At 37.9% G+C, this 23,117-nt stretch overlaps 1 protein-coding gene across 1 annotated transcript in view; it reads left to right on the top strand.

Moving 5' to 3' along the window:
* LOC139141633 (scavenger receptor cysteine-rich domain superfamily protein-like) overlaps positions 1-21,049 on the top strand; it is a 42,534-nt gene extending 21,485 nt beyond the window's left edge. The window contains exons 4-21 of the mRNA XM_070711224.1: positions 812-1,054; positions 1,825-1,956; positions 2,709-2,885; positions 3,258-3,389; positions 4,062-4,235; positions 4,441-4,569; positions 4,887-5,063; positions 5,565-5,699; positions 7,359-7,532; positions 7,971-8,108; positions 9,377-9,538; positions 11,211-11,348; positions 11,879-12,064; positions 13,716-13,850; positions 14,306-14,476; positions 15,153-15,284; positions 18,609-18,764; positions 20,856-21,049. Of these exons, the coding sequence (XP_070567325.1) occupies positions 812-1,054; positions 1,825-1,956; positions 2,709-2,885; positions 3,258-3,389; positions 4,062-4,235; positions 4,441-4,569; positions 4,887-5,063; positions 5,565-5,699; positions 7,359-7,532; positions 7,971-8,108; positions 9,377-9,538; positions 11,211-11,348; positions 11,879-12,064; positions 13,716-13,850; positions 14,306-14,476; positions 15,153-15,284; positions 18,609-18,764; positions 20,856-21,049 (2,885 nt within the window). The remainder of the gene's footprint in view (positions 1-811; positions 1,055-1,824; positions 1,957-2,708; positions 2,886-3,257; positions 3,390-4,061; positions 4,236-4,440; positions 4,570-4,886; positions 5,064-5,564; positions 5,700-7,358; positions 7,533-7,970; positions 8,109-9,376; positions 9,539-11,210; positions 11,349-11,878; positions 12,065-13,715; positions 13,851-14,305; positions 14,477-15,152; positions 15,285-18,608; positions 18,765-20,855) is intronic.
* The last annotated feature ends 2,068 nt before the right edge of the window (positions 21,050-23,117 follow it).

Raw genomic sequence — 23,117 nt, 5'->3', positions numbered from 1 at the left:
TTTCTTAGACTTGCAATGGTGATCCCCATGACATAGCAAATTTAACTACCATCAAAATGCATACTGTATCATGTATAGTCATGCTTTCGATCAACAGAGACAGTCTTTTTAAGGTAGAACGCGCCCCGGGGACACACATTTGTATTCTCAATTTTTTACAGCTCTTAAATAAGAAAACCTTTAACCATCTTAGTTTTTTTCGAAAATTGAAAATTTCATTTTCGCCATAGAGTTAACTCAGGGATGGCGGCCATTTTGAAGTCGCAAGTATTGCGAAACGTTAAGTTATTTGTTCCTCAAATTCCAACCTTGGCACGGTGACCTCTGATTTTTCTTCGTGGTTTGGCGAGAGAATTAAACAAATTTCAATCAGGAAAGTTTTAACATAAATTCAAGTCTTACACTCTCGAGACGCGTACTACCGTATACGATACTGCATCGTCTGTTCAAAGGTACACCAGAGAAGATTTCTTCTGGAAAATTACCATAAACTGGTGAACATGTCTTCCAAAGGGTTTTAAGAAACAAATTAACACATATTTCTATTCTGATGTTTCGTATATCAATATTTTGACTTAGAACTATTCCCTTAGAATAATTCTTCAGTTCTATGTGCATTCGGGGGTGTTTATATACTCAGAGTAGCACATTTTCTACAGTGTTAGAATCTGGAGGTCAGCCGACCTACTTACGTGTAGACTTACATCCATGCTATGGTACTTACATGTTCATCTGTTGTAAAGAATTTGTCTCTTTTACATTGAGAAATATTCTGTTTCACTTACTACACGTTTGCTGTTATATTTTTAAGATGTGGAAGTGCCCCTTCTGGACTGTCCTGGTAACGTCACTGAGCATGCAAATGTCGGACAAAGGAAGCATCCAATAGACTTCGTTCTACCGACTGTTTGGGACAATTCTCTGGAGTTGATCAACGCGACGGGCACGTACGCACCGGGCGAGGGTTTCACTATCGGGACGACAGTTGTCAACATCACCGCATCAGATTCCTATGATAACGTGGCATGGTGCAGCTTTGAAGTAACTATCAATGGTAAGATGGACAGTATTATGGTTTATCAGCATTGTAGTTCCTCAGAAATACTACAAGGGTAACAAGGGAATGATAAACTGATAAAAAGTCAACAAATTGTACCCTGTCGGGGAAACCTGATAATAACTCAAATACTCACAGAAAGACAAAATTGTCGCCGGATGAAGCTCAAAGAAAAGTATACACAACAGAGTTTGAAACCAACAGAGTAAGATGTCATGCCTATAGGTCGTAAAAACCAAATAGTGATGCTATTTCTTTCGGAAGGTCTGAGCACATCCTGCCCCTAATATGTGAATCAGACAACGACGTTTGTAGCACTTTAAAGGCAGGCTTCATTGTTGAAATCAGACATCACTTATCTTACTAATATATGATAGTTTTTGTTTTTGTTTATCTGACTCATGGTATGCGCCAAAACACTGGGATAACAATCATGAAACAGCCCTCGCAGGTGACTATTTTCCGAAATTACGTTATCCGAGAGGTCCATTTTAGCCAGTATGGCAGCCATCTCCAAGAAAACCAAATTGTTTTCAGCAAAAATTCGGGTCCATGTACTCTTCCATGCCCCTTTTTTGAAGAAATATAATAATTCCTCAATTTCTTTCGAGTTTACATTATATCCCCAGCTGCGTTTTGATAATCGATTTCTCTAACTTTCAAACATGGAGACGCGGAGTAAAATTTGCATGTATGCATAATTAGTTCACCGACATTGGATTAAAAAATAACGTAGATTTTTGGGGGTTTTTCATTTCTTTGTTCAGTTGATTGGAGATTAGCCGACGGTATGTCACATCATGAGGGTCGACTTGAAGTGTTTGATAACGGAGAGTACGGCACAGTGTGCAGTATCGGTTGGGATGATGTTGACGCAAACGTGGTTTGCAAAGAATTAGGTAAGAAAGATGAGACTTTGGTAGTATTGTGAAAAAGAATTACGCCTTTCGTCATGACAAAATTTCGCGCGAAACTTGATGTCGTCATCAAGAAATCAGCAATCCATGTCGTTCACTAAAATGATACATACTAATCGTGGAAAAGCATATTGTGACATTGCTTAGGTCATTGCCCGTTTAAGTTTTCACAGCGTGCAGTATATAAATCTATTGATAATCAGAATATGAACAGAATAGCCAATCCATTACTTGGCTTTGACCGTCAATTGTCCTTTTCTGTTTTCAACCGCAAATACAGCTTCAGTATCACAACATTACATTACATATATAGGACCTTCCTCTTAACATATAAAGGCCAGAGTGATACGGAACAGCAATATTTCTGTCTTTTTACATCGCAACATGATTGTGCTAAAGTAAATAATCACAAATATAAGTCATAATTCATTTTCTTCCATTGTTATTCCTTAAATAACTGAACGAGGATGAAACAAAAACTATGTGACCATGCCTAATAGAATGAATTCGACGGTTAATTTCCGTCGTTTCTACTGCAACGTCGCACCATGTGGAGATATGGCCATGGAAGGTCACACACTCGATGTGTCGACAAGTTTTCACTCAATCTATCAAATACTCATACAGCTCAGCTTGTATGCTTACATGCAACATGATAAATAAGGCGCTTTATATGCATCTTAAGACTTACACTTCTATCGTCCCTTTATTGTTTTCTTTTGAAAAATTTTCAGGTTTCGATCTTGGTGTCGCAGACATCTTTTCGACACCCATTTTCGGAGAGGGTTCTGATCCCATCTCCTGGTCGAACGTAGACTGTGTCCAAGATTCGCTCTCCCTACTAGATTGCCCAATTAGTGCTGTACCGCCGCAATGTGACCATAGTAAAGACGTGTCTATTAAATGTAAAAGTAAGTCAATCAATTAGTACGCTTATTCAATGCTACATCACACATGGATAGCATTGTCAGTTGTTCTGAAAACATTTTGAAAACAGAACAGTGGGAAGATACCGTGGACGAGCAGTAATACGCCATTGGTTATTTAAAAATGTTGAATGTAAGAATGCAATAAGAAGTATAACCTTTTAAAAATAAAACCGTAGAATTGTTTATGCTCTGATACCCTGAAAGTAAATTTAACACTCGACGTAATTCCTGTGCTAAATAAAACGCTTACTTTGAAATGACAGCGATATTATAATTTTCGGGTCAAAAAATTTGATCAAATGTTTTAATCAATATTTGAAGTGCGATAACAATTGCCCTTCTTTCATTCTACAGGTGAGGTACGATTGGTCGGTGGATCTAGGTTCTATGAGGGTAGAGTGGAGGTTTACTACAACGGTGAATGGGGATCGGTGTCCAGTGACGGTTGGGATCTCGACGATGCCCAAGTTGTTTGCAGAGAACTAGGTATGACAAATTCGAGTTAATAACAACTGCGAACAATTAAGGTAGTTTGCGAAGGACAGATATTTAGACTCTCAAACCTTTTCAAGTCTTTTCTGATCTACCACTTGTGGGGGGTTCATTTTGAATCCTTGTGAGTAAGAAAGTGACTTTCACCGTCTTAATTTTTTTGAAATCAAACATTTTATTTTTTATAACACGGGGAGTGCGGCCCGTTTGAATTTCAAATATCAATAAATCTTGGGTTATTTTGTCTCTCTAATTTGCATGGTGACCCCGATTTTGTTCTTGATTTTGAAGTGAATGATTTAAAGATTCCTTGAGGAAAATTTGAGTACCCTACTTTCGAGGTGCATACTACTAAGTGAATGCAGAACCAGTTCTTCTTTTGAAGGGGGAAGAGTATAAATGCGAAATAGGTTTTATTTCTTGCACGTTTCAGTCAGTTATCTTTATTGTTCATGTTCCTCTCTTTAGACAGAAAACACCACAAGTTGACATATTCACGCATGAATTTTCAGCGTTTTATATTACCGACAAATTAATGCCATATACTGATGTATATTATATATATTGATGCTATATACTTTGACACAAGTATGAGTGTTTGCTCATGTCCCCTCGAATGTTACACTTTATAGAAAATATCACCCACGCCCTGTGTTTTCATCCAAGGTTATGGATCGGCCAAAGAGTCATTTTCCGGAAGGAACACAGCGGGTCCTATATGGCTGACACAGTTTGGCTGCACAGGGGATGAAAATAGGCTGAAGGAATGTCCGTTTTCACAGGCAACCAACGGAACCAATGACGCTAATAACGGAAAGACTGCCGGAGTAGCGTGTCAAGGTATTCTCAATTTTCATATCTGTGTACTTGATACTAAATGTTTAACATATGTTTACTGTACAATTAATTAATTCATTTATCAAGGCAAACAATCTCCGGACAAATGCGTGTCCGAACTACACGAAGATGAAAATATGATAATGTAGATATTTACACTATTACACTTTCCGGAATCGTTCCTGTATATTTTTCAACTTTGTGGCAGGTCTTGTTAGCCTCAGAGGAAATTCCAGCCACCGTGGCCAGGTACAGGTGTTTTATGATTTGGAGTGGGGAGCCGTGTGCAGTGAAGGCTGGGACATAAACGATGCTCATGTTGTTTGCCGTGAACTAGGTTTGTTTACGTTCTTTAATAATTTGTAATATGTAAACTCATTATTATTTCAACTAATGTGAATACCGTTAATCGTACTGTTCTGGTCCGTTTTATACTTTGATTGAAACCGACCCCTGAAGGTCAACCATATCGGTCAATTTGAAGCTTTCGAGATAGGGTTATCACTGATAATTTTCTGTGTGTAAAACGATGATACCTATTGGAAATATACGCTAGATATCAAGTACTGAAATATTAAGTACTCTTTATAATCATCTTTGACATCGACGTTGATGATGATGATGATGATGATCTTAATTATTTCACTTTTCCAGGTTACTCAGATGGCGCTTTGCGTATCTTTGAAGAAACTCACAGCTTACGGAAAATTTGGATGTCAGGAGTAGACTGTGAAGGGTATGAAACAACCGTATTTCACTGCAAAACCCAGAGTCCGTTCAGCAGTATAACTTCGTGTTCTGGAAACCGCTATGCAGGAGTCGAATGTCAAGGTGAGGCAAGTCAAGTACTGCTAGCATTTCCATGTGACTCTATCTATTCACCTCAATGCCGTGTAAACAGGCCCACAATAACCTTTGACACAATGGGTTTGGACCAAACCATGGTGACAGCTGAAGAGGTAAATCCGTGATCAGGCCAACCACGTGATCCCCGAAACTTCCCTAAGAACATTATTTACAAAATCATTGGGGAAAAGCAGTCAAATATTATAAACTGTCAAACATTTTAATTCAGAGCATCTTTGCCCGATTATGCGGCGTCAAAAAAGAGAAAACGATATTTTTCGGAATATCTATCCTCTCCAAGTACTTCTATTGAAGAGACGCAAAAAGGTTTCTTGGTATGGTCGAGAACGTTTATTTGCCATACAAATGAATTTGCTAACGACTGATGAATTTTCAAGTATTAACATCTATGTCCTACCATTTATTGGTTGCGCCCTGTTAAAACCTTCCGTTCAACTAAGATTTTGTTGCGATGTGTTTTTATAGACAAATCCGTTCGACTTGTTGGTGGTAGCACGCCATACGAGGGAAGAGTTGAAGTTTTGATCGATAATGAATGGGGTACTGTGTACAGAGATTGGTTTGACTCAAACGCGGCTGATGTAGTTTGCAAGCAGCTCGGTAAGTGAAAGGTCGCCATGTCTAACCATCAACCAGGCTTATATCAATTAAGATCATCCAGAGCTCAGCCATTGATGTTGCGTCTTATGTTAAGATTAGCAATAAAAGTATTGATTCATGATAAGTAACAAGAAAGAATGAAATAGAGTTAATTTTTACTTGTTATATACATTAGTATACAACGAATTGCGTAAACAATAAATTCAAACACAAGGTTTACCCTCAGACCAAAACAGTTCACAAACGCTATCTCAGGCAGGTATAGATTTTCTGTTAATCTGTCAAAAAATTTGACATAAATTGCGATTTTTACGATGATAACAACCCATTGTGTTTAACAAGGGACGTGTTGTGCCATCATTATCGTTGCAATAGCAAATTTACTGCCCTACTTCGAATTGCAACCTTAAAACCAACTTTTCGTCTAAAAACTGGCAATTTTTGCATCTAGTTATTGACACAGAGGGCGCTTTTCTAGATGTGAACGCCTATCGTCTCAGAAGTTCAAGCCAAGCATTCTTGGGCGCGAGTCCTTGTTTTCCTTTTTTTTCTATTTTTAAGGCGTGATATGATAACGATATCTTGTATCAATGACGAGGTGTAGAATAATACATACTGGCTAATGGCTGTGATATATTTAATTGTTTTAATGGTAGCAAAATCCTCAAAATTTCCCAGTTTTGACACTTCAGGATCTGCTAGCGTTTGATGCAAGGAAGAACTTGTCATTTGCCACTTAAAACACATGAACAGAGACGGAGAAATCTATAGGCAATCGATTAGTTCAGTGTATTTGTAATGTAAATGTTCGAATTTCAATGTACTTTGCAACAATGTCTATGGTGTACAATTAGGGTGCAATTTTAATATATCAAATGTCAGTATTATACATGTTTGTCCTGATAATGCAGCTGGCAGATTGTTTAGTCTGTCAGGAACTGATAGTGTTTCATCTTCATTTGTTTTAAACGATGTCAACAATTTTTCAGTCATAAGAATGAGAAGAATGCTGTTTACAGCTTTTCTAACTTTTCTAACTGACTGTGAAAACAAGTTACGAATATGCATTATGTACAATCATCTGACATGTACTTTTCTAGGTTACAATGTTATGTACCACGTGACCTACGATGTACTTCAGCGCTTGAATGTGTCTTTCATAGATCTTTCAATCAACACTTTTCTTGAATTTTGCCAGTCTTCTTTTTTAGTGTTATTTTCTACATTTTTCATTGTACATGGACGATTTTTTCATTAATCTGAAATAAAATATTTAATAATAACAGGAACAGGAACAGGAGCAGCAGAGAAAATTGAACCGTTGAAATTCCCCCCCCCCACTTACATCTTTGAATAATTCAGGATGAAACACAAAATTCCTAATTAGTTTATCAAACTTCCGATTGATATATGAATGACCTTTCATTTTAACCCTTACGATTGGCAAGACTCAATTTGAATATTTTCAGTACATGTTGTTGAACGGCAATTCTTTCACAAAATTCGTTTATGTACTCTTCGTTAAAGTTTTGGTGTATGCATAACTGATGCCGTACTTCTTACCTCTGTTTCGGACCGCCAAATGTAATACAAGTTTGAAAGGACAATATTTATTTTGCTGATGCCGTTTACTGACAATTTTATTCATTTCATTACAAGGATTTTCGCTCGGACAACGTCAAGTTTCAACCACAGCTGACTTCGGCGAAGGCACAGGACAAACGTGCATATCGGATATGTATTGCGGCGGATCGGAAACGAGTCTGCTGGACTGCAAGCACAAGAAGCCAGCTGTATGCGATCATGCATTCGATGCAGGCGTAGTTTGCGAAGGTAAAGATCAATATATTCATTTTTGTTATAACGATGCCGTTCTTGTAAATTTTCTCAAGGTCAAGAATCATTTTTATGATATCACGCCAGCACATGGATAGCACAAGTATTTTCATCTGTTAGGTGAGAGGTCAAAGTAACCGGTATGTGAAATACTAACGCTGTTGTTATAAGTGAATGGATACTCAAATCAAACATTAGCGCCTTCCATGCTCCGGGGCAATAAGCTGCGCTAAAGTCTGATTTATGTTTTCAAAATGACCTCACGATATTGCGCGGTCACGAAATTTCACGTCGTTCTTCCTAAAAAAACTTCAAAGTATGGTGCTCATTCTTGAAAGTGTAATCTTGATCGAGCAGCTTTGTTATCGTTACGAGAAAATATGTCTTATTGTGATATGAAACATTAAAATTCTTGTTTTCGTTTCTACGGTTTAGGTGTCGTTCGGTTACATGAGGAGATCAAACGTTCTGTCAACGGAAGTTACGTAGAAGTCTATTCAGAATCGAATTGGTTGTCTGTCGCAGATACCTATTGGAGCAAAACTAACGCTGACATAGTTTGCAGAGAACTCGGTATGTTTATTGTTTTCTCAGTAAAGTATGTATGTCTGTCTGTATGTATGTATGTATGTATGTATGTATGTATGACATGTATGTATCGGTTACATGAGGAGATCAAACATATATTATATATGTGTGTGTGTGTGTGTGTGTGTGTGTGTGTGTGTGTGTGTGTGTGTGTGTTTGATCTCCTCATGTAACCGATACATACATATATATAACATATATATACATACATACATATACATATACATATACATACATACATATACATATACATATATATATATATATATATATATATATATATATATATATATATATCACTGCACTTTAACTAAACCACTTCTGGTCATTTTGCTCTGTGTTTTGGGAGATAAATAAGCACAAAAACGACGATGTGATGAAGTGGAAGGCCAAGTATCCTTGACATTTTAATTAAATATGAAAAAATGTGTAAAGCTTGAAAAACTTCCTCGAAATATGAAATCTACATATTCGCGTAAGGCCCTGGGAACTTCGAAATGAAGTTTCCCTATAATTCGGCAATGAAGTTTGGCCGGGAAAGGTACGTTTACAATTGAAGTAAACACATGCACGTACAATGAAATAAATGAAGCACGTACTGATCTTTATTGAAATGACCTCCTCTCTCCAGACTTGAAATGTCTTCTCTAAAATGTTGGTCAAAGAAATCGTAGATCACTAGCAGAAATATGGAAATTTTGTCACTTTAATATAACTACAGTAAATACTATATGACAGCAAACAACAACATTTTACATCGTTCGTAAAAATGACTGAATGTTCAACGTTCTAAGGCCTCCAATGATCTTATCTCTACGACGGGACAACTCTTGCACGGTAGAAACCAACCACTGTGCACGTGCGTGAATTGGTTTGAGTTTACTGAGTCCGAAGATCGAACGTTGGGTCTTCATTGCCGTTCTAAAGTATCTAATGTGCACGCATGTCAGACAGAGCTCCGCTTAAGAGCAAAGGAAGCGTACTATCTATTGCAATACGTGTGTTTGTTTGTCACCCGCGATAACTGAATCTTAGTGTTTTGGTTAACTTGCCTCTCTGAAAAGTAAATCCTATCAAATTGTTGGCAGGCAGTCAAGAAACCTGTTAAATATGTATGTTCTAAGGCATGACGTAATCTCCATTCCATTGCTATGCTATTTATCAGACCCTCCTGGCCGTAAAAGAGCTCAACTTGAACGTAAGATTGCTGTCCTAACAGTTATTTCACGGTGATGCTTTCTTAATCCATGCAGGATACTTGTTTGGTGCCGCTCAGGATAGTTGTATCACGTGTCCATTAACAACCAATCAGCAGATAGACGCCATCCAGTGTACTGGCATTGAAAGCAGTGTCAAAAATTGCCGCCATGAAAGTGGTTCATTCTCTTCTGATGCAGCGTCTACCGTCTGCTCAGGTGGGTGATTCGTCATTAAAGCGCTGAAGAAGATATTTACAGCGCTTACAGGCAAGCCTTGCCACTTCGATGCCTGGTATGCATGTTTTTTACACACACTAAACGTTTTCATATCATTAATTGGAAGGAACCTAATGACTGGATGAATGGGGAAATTTGTGTTTTAGGGGTTCAGGATTTGACATGCTGGGAGTGGCAGCATACCGTAATTTTCTTCCGAATTCCAAACCGCCTTTTCAACTTCAATCGTGAACATATTTTCCAGATAGTTCGGCAGAATTGACACAATCCTTTCTCTGTTTTGACAACTAATTTCAAACGGCGATCTAATGGCGTAGTTCTTGAGGTAATATGTGCCTTTAAAGTGGAAGACTTACACTTTTATTCAAACTTTTTAGGGAATTCGAAACATTCAACCATCCTCTTTCAAAGTCAAGAATACAAAGTCGGAGTCACCGACTCACTTGCAAATTTTGGTGAAAGACAAACACTAGAAATTCGAAAACGATACTGTCCCTGTGTAAATTCTTTGGGAAAATTGAATTTCACAAAATAAGGCGATTGGAAAATTCATTTTGTTGTTACAACTACCAAAATAAACTATCTGCGGAAAGATCTTGCCATAACAAAATATTTTTGTTTCCTGATCGATAGACATGCATCTAAAGGTTTCCTAAGTTCACCCTTTTTCAATACAAACTTTAAAGGGACATAAGCTGTAAATTGTGGCAAGTTTTTCAGTTTTCTGCTTCTGCATATCAGTAACCATGTCTGACCCTAATCCGTTTGTCATGCTGAAACTTCGAGTAATTTTTGTCAACACAGCTTGTATATATATATATGTGTAGTGATCATTGTTTATTGTTTACAAATCAATTCTAGTCCGAATTTGAATACAATTTTCAACAATTACAATGTAGATTAGGTTCTGTTGATATGCTAACTACTTGGCATTAAATTACAGTTTAGGGATTCAATGCAGAAAGTGTAGGCAAACCACAAAACAAAAGTTCTGAAAAAACAGCCAAAAGATACAGCTTATGGAACTTTAATTTCCGGAACGCAACCCCCACAGCGTACTTGTCAAATATATCACTCAGTTGTAGTGAGTAAATCGCGTAGCGGGCCACAGGAGGCGATTACAAACGGCACGCTCAATACGCACACGTTACTGCCGTACGATAGGGATAAAATTAGTGACTAAACCACATAGTCGTAGCTATTGTAATTCAACGATGTTAGTGAGTGCCTTATCACACGTCAAGGCGTCAGCTTCAGTATTTTTTACTTTGATAACGATATTACTTTTGTAACTTTAGAATTTGAAAATAAATTAAATCCATCAATATGTAATACCTGCCTTCGCTACTAGTAGTGGCAAGGGCCATATGCACAAACGCGATTAGCAATGCGTGTATTTCGCCGCGCGTTTGTACACTTTGAATCTAAATTACTCTGCCCCCTTGTGATATTTCGTACAAAAAGGCAATCTGATTAAAATGTAATCTGTCATTGTCATTGTGAGAGTACGAACCGTATTTGCATTCATTGTATGAAGTCCGCCGCCTTTGGCCTTGGCAGTCACATCCAGTCAAATTTGTCTGACAATCACACTAGTCAACTTAAGTTTTGTGGAAACCATTACATTAAATTCTAAATCTTTCTATTTCAGTACCCGAATTAACGCTCATCGATGGGTATACGCCTTACCAGGGCAGACTTCTCATAAACTATGGCGAAACATCGGGCCGAGTGTGCGCTAGATCTTGGACGAATTCCAGTGCTGACGTTGTTTGCCGTCAATTGTTCGGTAAGTAGGAAGATCATTTCATCTATTATGCAGACTTGAAATAATGTTTGGATTGCCATGGAGTCTCCTCATTGCATTCCTCTCACTTTTCTCTTTATTTTTAGTAAAGTTTAACTTCGTTTAAGTCACTGAATACAAAGATAGTTGCCTGAGGCAGCCTACATGTTATTATGTCATTTCATGCAAAGGTCATATGTTTGACATCTCTTAGGGCAAATTTGAAATAGTGGAAGATCATCACGATCAAAATGTCTTGTTAAAACGCTTTCAAAATCCGGAAGAGTAACAGCAATAACTTGAAGAAATGTTTGTAAGGGTAGCTCTGTCGAGAGATTTGCACACATTTCTATAAGTTGTAGTAACAATCGCACTAGCCGTTCATCAAGATATTAACATTTGATGTCTTACCATGTACTTACTATGTACAGATTCGATCAAAATGTTTCGAATGGAACATCCTGCTATACGTTGATACTTGTGGCTGTAAGATAGAGTCAGCAGTAATGGAAAGCTTTGTTTATCTCATTCAGGAGCTGCATCGGGGTCGGAAGTCCTACTTCCACCGTCACTGTATGGAATCACAAGTGGGAGTCCAATATTGCTGGATAATGTCGACTGCCTTGGTCATGAGAAAAGTATAGCCTTCTGTCCGTCTTTGCGACGTCACGATTCTGTAGATTCGGGTGAAAGCTGTGATGTGGCTGTTCATTGCAAAGGTTTGTATTTTTCAGCAGCAATATTTAGCTAACGTAATGAAGCTTAACTTCGCTCACACTATTGAAAGCGGGTAAAAATTTAGGTAATGTTATGCCACTTCAATATTATTGGGAGAAACGGTGACTGAAAGAATGCATGGGACGTATGTTTCCTTATTAGTCCCGATTACGAATAATCTTGGGGATATTTGTTTGGTGATATCGATCCGTCTGTTCGTCCGTTCATCCCTCTGCAAGCTTTTCTTGGAGATGTCTTGAGCGATTTCTTTCAGAGTTAGAACAAGGACGTAACAATATGTCGTACATAAGTACGCCGATCGGTTTAACGATACGACCCATCATTGTTTCCATGCGACCGGCTTGTTTCAATTTTTCACGTCGAGAACCATTATTTCAGAATGCCTGACCTGATGTCTTTCAAGGCTGGTACACAGACGTAACCCTCCGTCATAAATTATGCACGTTGATTTCTTTTCCGATACGATCCATGGCCATCATGCAGCCATCTGTGTCAATTTTTACATTACATATTCTACAGAACGCTTTTAACGCCGGCCTGATTTGTTTAAAAGTTGGGATAGGGACACAACTCTGTATTGTACATTGCTTTGTTGAAGGATGCTTTCCAAAATGGCCACTAGGCGGCCATTCTATTTTCAATTTTGTTAGTTGCATGGAGCTGTTACTTAGACATGACCAGTGTCTCGCAAAGTTGACGAAAGGACGTAACCGCGTGTATGACATGCACGCTTCGATTTGCTCTGTTATGACCATTAGGCCTACCACCTAATAACAAAATGGGACATAGATTGTCGTTTTGTTTTGAATTATTTTCTTTCCTAGAATTGACACTTAGGTATGCATGGACCAAGATCGTACAAATCTTTATCATAAGGACATAACATTATGTCATACAACGTTGTTTTTTATTTTTTGTATCGTTGGACAGCAGTCACTTTATTTTAATTTCTTTCATATGCAATGCCATCACTAGGTCATTCCATAACAAAGTTCTTTCAAAGTTGGCAGAACAGCACAACCGTTTGTCACACACGTTATTTTATGCTGATCTTTGTTGGTATGTCCAGATATGATCACCAGTTGGCAATTTTGTCTTGTTGGAATTTTTTCATGTTTAGTGCCACAACACAACAGTCGCTTGACTGACGTTGTTTTCAAAATTGTTGTAAGGACAATAGCCTACTTGCATGTCAATCATGAATATGTTTCTTTTTGGGTACAATCGAATATTGTCAGCGATTTGTCGAGGATAATGCGCTACTGTTTCATAAGTTCTAATAAATACCAAAAATTGAATTTAATTCAGTTACATTGGGGACTAAGTCATTGACGATGACTTGTTGATACTCCAACACGCTGATACGGCAAATATCAGTGGAGGTCAAAATAAAGAAAAGAAAGTGTGTCAGTATTAATGTGAATAGCAACAAAGGCAAGAAGAAATTTGTGATCACCGGATAATGAAAGAATTTAAGTTCTATTTATATGTTTGTTACTTTGAAAGTGCGGCGAGATAGTTTCTTCCATGTTTAACTTCAATGCAAGACTTGCAATACATACATATCACACTTTTGACAGTAACAGCATTATCAATATTTTAGGAACAACACTCACTTTTTTAATTCAACAGCTCCCTTCCGATTGGTTTCTGGCGATTACCCTCCCAACGAGGGTAGAGTTGAGGTCTATATGAATGACAAGTGGGGCAGAGTCTTGAATTCAAAATGGGATGAGGAAGACGCCGAGGTTTTATGTCGTGAGCTGGGTGAGCTTTTCAAGACATAGTACGGGGATTCAGGTCGGGTGGCCATTTAACGCGACGTTGAACTAGGCGGATTATTGGTACTCTTTTCAAAACCTCCGTCCTGTCAATGACAGAAGTTTACAGCTAAAGTTTAAATTAGTTTAATATAATGTACATAACTTTAATGAAAGAACTGACTTCAAAACGTTCTTTTTGTTTGATAGCTTGTTGTTTCTTTAATAGTGGTCATTCCGTCAAGATTTTCATAACATTGTATAACGATGTGCTATAGTAACCAGTATTATCTTTAGTCCGTGATTATAAATTGGCAATGTAACGGCATAAGCTACTTAATTGAGCAACATTGACAAGTGTATCCATTTACAAATTTCGCAAGTCAAGTTAGAAATGAATGCAAAACAAACAACATTAAATCGAATTATCAAAAGCGTGATAGTTATATAACTCGTTTTCAGGTTTTCCTGCCGGAGCAAATATTCCCACTGATGTAAAGTACCCGAATCCTGCCAGTAGTGAAATATTTATGAACAACATAGAATGCGAAGAAGACGAAACATATTCTAGCCTACTTACCTGCCCATATGATGCGAAGCTTGCAACACAGGATGCTGTAGTACAGTGCGCAGGTATTGTTAGAAAATAACTTCATACTGTAGATGGGGACAAACAGTAACCTTCGTTTTTAACGCCTCTACATATTGTACACCAAGCTTCGGCTTTAGTAGAGTAGCTGTTTGACTATCTCTATCGCGGTTAACACAGAATAGCCAATACCTATGTAAGGAATCAGGTTGATGCTGATTCAAATCAAGCCATGCTCGGCGATTTAAGATGTATAGATACACAGCACGCGATCTACGTGCCTATTGATATTACTTCCACGTTACTCCATAGGCCTACACGCATTTTAAAATAGCCGTCTAGAATAAACGAACAAACTGTGTCACCGTAAAGCCTTGAAGAACTGGACAGAATAATGCCTTGCAATGACAGGAACAATCAACGTACACAGTTTAATCTGCCTGTACACACACACACGCACACACACACACACACACCACGGCACGTGTGTGTGTGGGTGTGTGTATTGGAGTGTACAGGAGTTGTGTTATTGAAGTGAATCCTCTTAGGTCTAAGTATAACCACGGTGAAGCTCTAGCGCCCACCCTATACCTGTAAGAGACACAAAAATGTGCATGAGCACTGATTTAAGGAGAACTCATCTGGTAATCACGTGATCACGTGATTTTCATGGCATTTACTTTTGTAAAATGCTGTCGGTTTTGTTTTGCTTTATTTTAGCACGAATAGAACTCACTGGTGGCTATGCCTACAACGATGGTTATTTAAGAGTTTATCTGAACGGTCAATGGGGAGAGGTCTGCTCTGAGGGTTTTACTAATATCGATGGAAATGTAACGTGTAATGGGTTAGGTAAGAATTCTTCATTTAGTCTACATCGTATTATTAGTTGAAATACAATTTCAATGATAGAATATCATAATTTAACGAATTCATATTTTTCTAAATCACACAGAAATGTATTACTTTTGTGCATTTTTGGAGAAGTTCGGGGGTTTTGTCAGCAAATTTGTTGTCACGATTGAAGTTCCCGGTAGTAGTTACCTCTGATTGTTGAAATTATCAAGGAAATTTGAATTTAAAGAAGTATAAATAAATAACATTGTGTTTACACATATATATTTGTATTTTACATAAGGCAAAAAAACGGGGGAGTAGGTCGGCAGGAATTTTTCCCCCAAATATTTTTATTTTTAAATATTCATTTTTCAGTGGTTCAGGGCGGTCAAACACTGGCCACAACATTTCCAGAAAAATGTTCCATACATATAAATGGAAAAAAGACATAAAAGACATCCTCGTTCAACCAAAAATCAAATGCCAAGTAACGAACGCGTAATTTTACGGGTTTTTTTTCAAGTTCTTTTTTTTTCCTTCCGGGTTTACGTAGCTCTAAAAAGTTTAGGATCGGCAGGTAAAAATAGGGTAGGTCAGGTTATCGGAAGGGCGCAGTTTGTTTGTTTTTGTTTTTCGTTCGGCTTAATTGTTCGGAGTGACGTGAATTAGTTACTTTATTAGTCCCCGCGGACGAAGTCCGGCGGGGACTAATAGATTGGGTTCCGTCCGTGTGTCCGTCCGTCCGCCCGTCCGTCCGTCATCAACAGTTTCTCAGACACTGCTACACTAATTTTGTTCAAACTTGGCACAAAGGCATAGGACTATGACCTACAGATGCACATCGATTTATTTTGTGATACGATCCAATATGGCGGCGAGGCGGCCATTTTATTGCGATTTTTCATGTCTTTGGACCATAACTCAAACATCCTTGAGCACATTCTGCTCAAACTGGGCACAAAGGCATAACATTATGGCTTTCATATCTATGTCAAATTATTTCGCAATTTGTTTCAATATGGGCGCGTGGCGGCCATTTTGTTGCGATTTTTCATGTCTTTGGACCATAACTCAGACATCCTTGAGCACATTCTGCTCAAACGTGGCACAAAGGCATAACACTATGGCTTTCATATCCATGTCAAATTATTTCGCAATTTGTTTCAATATGGGCGCGTGGCGGCCATTTTGTTGCGATTTTTCATGTCTTTGGACCATAACTCAGACATCCTTGAGCACATTCTGCTCAAACTGGGCACAAAGGCATAACATTATGGCTTTCATATCTATGTCAAATTATTTCGCAATTTGTTTCAATATGGGCGCGTGGCGGCCATTTTGTTGCGATTTTTCATGTCGTTGGACCATAACTCAGACATCCTTGAACAGATTCTGTTCAAACTTGCCACAAAGGTATAACACTATGGCCTACATATGCATGTCAAAATGTTTTGTGATACAATCCAATATGGCCATATGGCGGCCATTTTGTTTGCGATTTTTCGTGTCTTTGAACTATAACTCAAAGATCCTTGAACTGATTCTGTTCAAACTTGACACAAAGGCATAACACTATGTCCTACATATGCATGTCGAATTATATTGCGATACATCCAATATGGGCGTGAGGCGGCCATTTTGTTGCGATTTTTATGTCTTTGAACCATCACTCAGACATCCTCTAACCGATTCTGTTCAAATTTGGCACAAAAGCAAAAAACATTATGCCCTTCATATGAACACCAATTTATTTGTGATATGATCCAATATGGCCAACAGGCGGCCATTTTTTTGCGATTTTTTCATGTCTTTGAACCATAACTCAAACATTCTTGAACCAATTTGGTTCAAACTTGGCACAAAGGTAAAGCACTATGGCATACATATGCATGTATCAATTAAGCTTGCAATAGGATCCAATATGGCTGCAGAACTGCCATTTTGTTGGAATTTTGCATGTCTTTGAATCGTAATTCAAAGGTCATTACACCCATTTTGTTTAAACTTTGCACAAAGATCAAGCACTATGGCATACATATACATGTCAATTTACTTCGTGACATGTTCCAATATGGCTGCCAGATTGTCATTTTTTTTCCAATATCGCTGTCAGATGGTCATTTTTGGATTTTTTCATGTCTTTGAGGCTTAATCATATGCAAATATTCTTTAACCAATGTTGTTGAGACTTGGTACAAAGATAAAGTACTATGGCATACATATGCATGTCTACTAATTTTGTGCTATGATCCATATGGTCAATAGACAGCCATTTGATTTAAATTTTGGTGTGATTTTTTTATGTCTTTGAAACATAAACATAGGTCACTGTCCCTCGATGGACTGATTTTGTTCAAACGTGATACGAAGATAAAATACTATGGCTGCATTCTTGTGCACATTAATTTGTTTCATTATATGATCCGAAATAGCTGATTACAACAACATACCCGATCCCATACCATTTCGAAAATTCCACCAAACCATGTGTATAGTATGTGACAATCACGACACTGGAGGCAGTAAGGGCATCGTTATGTGTGAACGGATGTAATCAAAAGTTCCTTCGATGGTCATTACCGGCAGAGATGGGTCAATTTTATTGAACGTTCCTCAGATTACTTTATTATGCAAGTCACAGGCCTGATGCACCCGTTGCATCAATGTCATTCCACAGCTACCTAGACCACAGCTACCTAGACACCAAAGACTATAACAAAATGGACAAGCGGGGACTGTGTCATCAACGATGACTTGTTAACGATACGTTAACACGGGCGATGTCGCTGTCACGTCGCGCACTCGCGACCTATTCGGAAGTCAATTGTGCTGTGCGACAGTTCATTTTTTCTGACGCTCGTTAAAAAATCTAGAACTTTACCAAAGAATAACCCCTGGAAACCCCAACATGGTTCAACATAATTGCTGTATTTAGATACCATAAATTGCCTTCATCTTTCTCCTAAAAGGCCATTCGACTTTAATGTCGGCAACCCAACATCGTGACAAAGAGCGACAGTTATTTTGATTGTGAACTTGTTCACTTTTCAAATTGCAAATTTTGTTCGGAAACACTGCAAAATGAATGACGTTTATCGTTAGAATCACGATGATGATCGTATAAAATCACTGCTAATATTTTACACTAAACACTGTCTGGATGGAGTGAAACGGGCATGTGCATCATTTCCTTGAAAGCGTAGATCAATTTGTGAGAGTTGCACAAAGTATGTATTTTGTTAAAATCATCCGCGCCTGGATTAAACACTTTCAGAAATGGAAACTTTCTATCAAACATCTACATCAAGCGCTTATAGTCTCTTCGCTTCGTTTGTTCAGGTTTCCCTGGAGTGTCATTGATCAGTTTCCGTAAGAGGAATTCATTCGTCTGGATGTCAAACGTTGACTGCAAGGGAAACGAAAAGTCAATACTTGACTGTCATTACCCAAACAGAGAATGTAATAGCGATGAACACGTCTACCTCATATGTGAACGTAAGTAGACAGACTTCTTTGTTTATTTGTTTTGTTTCTTACTGTGGTAAAATGCACATGCTGTATTGTTGGGCTGATACTCGAGCCATCACAGTGGCACTAGTCTTTATGACGTTTAATTGCTGCAGCCTCTGTGCTAAGATTACAGTTGTTAGGTTTCAATGTGATCTAAAGTTGTACGTGTCTCGAACTTGAACTGAGACTTAAACATTAAAACAATCCCCTTCCATAACAAAAATTAAGAATCGGGGCAACCATGCAAAATATGGTACTGCAGTAACAAACTACCCAATTGACTGAATCTGGAAATAGAAAATGGCCACTATCACTGTGTTAACTCTCTTGGGAAAGTTATGTTTCCGATTTTTACAGGTGTGAGCCGATTGCAATCTTAGTTACTCCTTGAGCTAAGCCCTCACAAGTGGCAGACCAAAATTATATGATTGTAAAATTGAGAGTCCGAATATCTTTCCCAAGGGACATGTGTCCGTTCCTTCATTCAAATCGCAGGGGCATTTTTCATCGTGATTTGAGAGATCAATTGTAAAAACAAGTATATTTCTTAAGCTGATCGTAATGTCTTTGTGTGTCTGCGCGAATTACACTTAGTGCATTGGCGCATTTGTTAATCCTTCAGTTTATAAAACCAACAAGGATGGTTCTTTTAAAGAGGGGTGAGTTTTGTCGCTGTCTATGACTGGAATAAAACGTGCAATTCAGCATACCAAAGGGGGCGTAATAGTCTGGCCAATTAAAATCGGCGTATAGAACGTTTCATTTGTATTCCATTACGCAAACATTCACACCTATTACTACCTTGATTAGGGCACGTGGGTGGAGGGACGGTGAATAGGGTCTTTCTCAATCAGCTCTCTTAAGGCGATACCGAAGGATTCAAAGCGCGCGTTGGTTGCTATCGCTGGCAACCTTCCAAATGCACACTTTTGCACGTGCAAAAAATACCGTTCCGTTGTTTTCTATGCATTTTCGACTCCTGGTATTTTTAAAATGCTCAAAATCTTTCGACTCTCTCAATTATGAACCAATTTAGCTGACTCTTGGTAGGATTATTAAAGTCATACATGAGAATATACCTAAGCATGTGTTCCTAAAAATTCCGGACCGTTAATGAGATATCGCCGTAAAACCCTAGAAAAATTCACAAAATGACACAGTAGATTTTTTACTGTTCTAAAATCGTTTGTACTTGAACAGATAACCTAATCCATAATAGGAGCTCTAAACAGGTATATTATGTATTACATTCTGAAATTTTGGAAAATTTGATGCAAATTTGTAGGAGCAGAAACGTTTTAAAGTAGAGCTGTGAAACCATGAAAGCTTTGCATTTTGATTGATTTGGAAATTTCCCTTAGCAACCGTTGCTTAGCAATTCGAATCCTTCGGTATCACCTTAACCCTTGAGGAGAAAATTCCTACAACAAACATTTTGGTTGTGTCCATAAATTTGCTTCCAGTATAAAACAGACGAAATTTACTGGTAGCTTTCCTCATGGAATATTTTAAAGCTCTACGTGGAGGTAGGTAAGATGCATATACCTCCTCGTTCTGTCTCAACACGGTTAAAGTACTTCATTCTGACTCTTGCCAAGGTTTGTCAAAATTTCGTTTTAGAATAGTTCGTGCTCTCATAAACTTTAAGGACTAAGTCTTGATGATTGTAATTTTATTGTGAATGTCAAATCCCGAATTTTGTTCTACTTCCGAAAGCATGTTGAAATACACATGTATAATGTTGAGCTTGTCGTCATGTACATGCGCAGGATGCATTATTATTGTTTAAAAAGGAATTCTGGTTCGCACTAGAATTCAAATATGAACACTTCAGCGACATTTTAATGTATAGACGTTGTGTTTACAAGCTAAATGGTTTGTGTTTCAATATGCTTCGGGGTGTAGAAGAACTTATAATTAACATGCAAATCAAAAGTCATGAAACCAAGTAAATCTCGATCGGGTAAAAAATTAAAGCTGCTCGTATAAACGACGATATTTTAGATACCACGAGACATTTCAAATTTTCTGTTTGATCTTGGACATCGCTCACTTGATTCCTGCTTTTTCCGACAGCTCGTGTAAGACTGGTGGATATGGACGTTCCTTATAATGGTTATGTGGAAGTATACAGTAAGAACAAATGGTGGCCCCTTGGCGAGTACCACGATACTTCTATCCGCAATGGCCAACCGGGGTATAGCAGGCAAACTACGGACTACACGTTCATGGCAACCGTGATTTGCAAGGAACTTGGTGAGCAAATATAGTCATGGTGTCCTGCTTTAATTCTATCCCTTGATGTTTAATAAGTTTTCTGGTCGTGAAGATGGATAACGTACTTTCCGATTGTAAATACAAATATCGATAATTTTTATGAAAACGATTTATTGTTTCTATTATCTAAGATCCAAGAGTTTGGCCGCTCACAGGTGGTGACCCACAATATGTAGTCATGGGTATTTCTGTGGGTGTGGTGGGTGGGTATGCAGTTAGTTGTATGTCTGTTTCCCTCATTATTTTTCTGTTACGGTCATAATTCAAAAATGTCCAAAACAACGTAAATTTCTTTTGATGTACCGTATTACCACGAAATGACTTGGTTGGATTATAGTTTAGGTGTTTTGGATTTTGTCATGAAAAATTGTGATTTAAATCATAGGCAACTCAGAATGAAGACTCGGGTACTCAGAGACTTTTGATCCTTACCATAAGATCACACTGTTGTGATGACAGTTCGATTACATGTTTAACAAAATGTTGAATTTTGACTATACATCAGCTTTGCAACTTTTTTCTCCGAAATCTGCAGCTTCTAGGCTAATTTGAAGAAAATAGAGTAAGCTCATCTTTAGCAATATTTCACATACCAAATATAAGAGAATTTGAGTTAACTGCTTATACAAAGATATTTCAATACTCAAAGATCTGGACGACAAGTTTCAGACGACAGACACCAAAGGACAATCACCCACTTCATGAGCTCACTATTGGTAATAATCCGAAGTGGTAGCTAGCATGAACTTATTGATCGTGATGTATAATGGATCTTAAAATAAAGCAAAAACTTTTTTGACTGAGCATACTTAAACTATTTGCCAAAAGAGTAGTAGGTGAAAAGTGGCTTTTTAAACTAATAATACAGCGTTTTATGATCTCTCTCATCATTGTGTATTTCGTTCACTAGTATTTCATGGCTGCTGTTATATATAGGGTTAAGTGGTATCGAATAAATTATTTGATTGTTATTGAATATTGCATAACCTGTTAATACATATTCAGTTGATTTTACATATCAGGTTAAGCGGTATTTTATCACAGTTTTATCCCCGTAAAACCTAGAAACCAGAAAAAATAATTGCGATATGAAGTCTATTAAAAGAAGATAAAGTTCGCAGAAATAATCTCACCCGTCGAATTAATAGAGGAAAATTTCGAAATTTCACGCGTGATATGTTTGTTGTGTGAATGCTGCCGCTAAGCATGAACACCTAATGAAATTTTCTGATATCTCGATATCGAGAAGTTCTTCGTTTAGTGATGCAGTTCGATGCTGTATACCACAAATAAAATTTTCTTGAACAATCTGAGCAAGAGGTCATCTCAAAATCAAAGAGGCCATGATTACAACAGATCAGCTGTGAAATGTCGCGACAATTCGCGACGATTTGTAGCTCCTGGAAACGCGCATTAACTAATTTTATCTGTCTCATCAATACTGGACGATCGATAAGGGCTTCAATTTCCCCTATTAGCCTGCATAGCGGATGGCCTTTTGAACGACGTATGAGTTGACATCGTGTGTCGGCCTTTGAAAGGTAACGTTGTGACAGACGGGTTAGATACTTCGAAGACGTTTAATGAATTTTTCAACGAAGTTTATGACAATATAAAGTGGCATCACCGATCGTAAGAAGTATCCTGTTGAAACATTTTGCCACATACAAATAGAAGAAACAGATCTAGACTAGCAACGCGGCATGGCTTTTGTTCCATGGTCGTCTCGGTAGACTATGGCCTTTTCATATTAAAATGAGCTTCACAGGTGTTAGATTTTTTGAGACCTTTGTTCGTGGTTGATAATTGCACGAGATTATGCAAAAAGTACGACGAGATGGCATCGTGCTGCCAGTCGCGTAGCAACCATACTTACTTTGTGAGCTCTCAGGGCAGAAACATTGCTTCACGCCAATCAAAACATAACACGCCCGCAGTTTCATAAACACGTCCTTCAATGACCAACTTTTAATAGACGATATGACTGACCGTAAACCATTGAGTAAAACCAGACAGTATCGATAGAAGATTTTCAAATTTGGTTGAAACACACTCATTATA

The sequence above is a fragment of the Ptychodera flava genome, chromosome 10 (genome assembly GCF_041260155.1).
Source record: "Ptychodera flava strain L36383 chromosome 10, AS_Pfla_20210202, whole genome shotgun sequence".
In the NCBI taxonomy this organism is placed as follows: domain Eukaryota; kingdom Metazoa; phylum Hemichordata; class Enteropneusta; family Ptychoderidae; genus Ptychodera; species Ptychodera flava.
The sequence above is the reverse complement of the archived record's forward strand: the minus strand, read 5'-3'. Positions and strand labels throughout refer to the sequence as shown.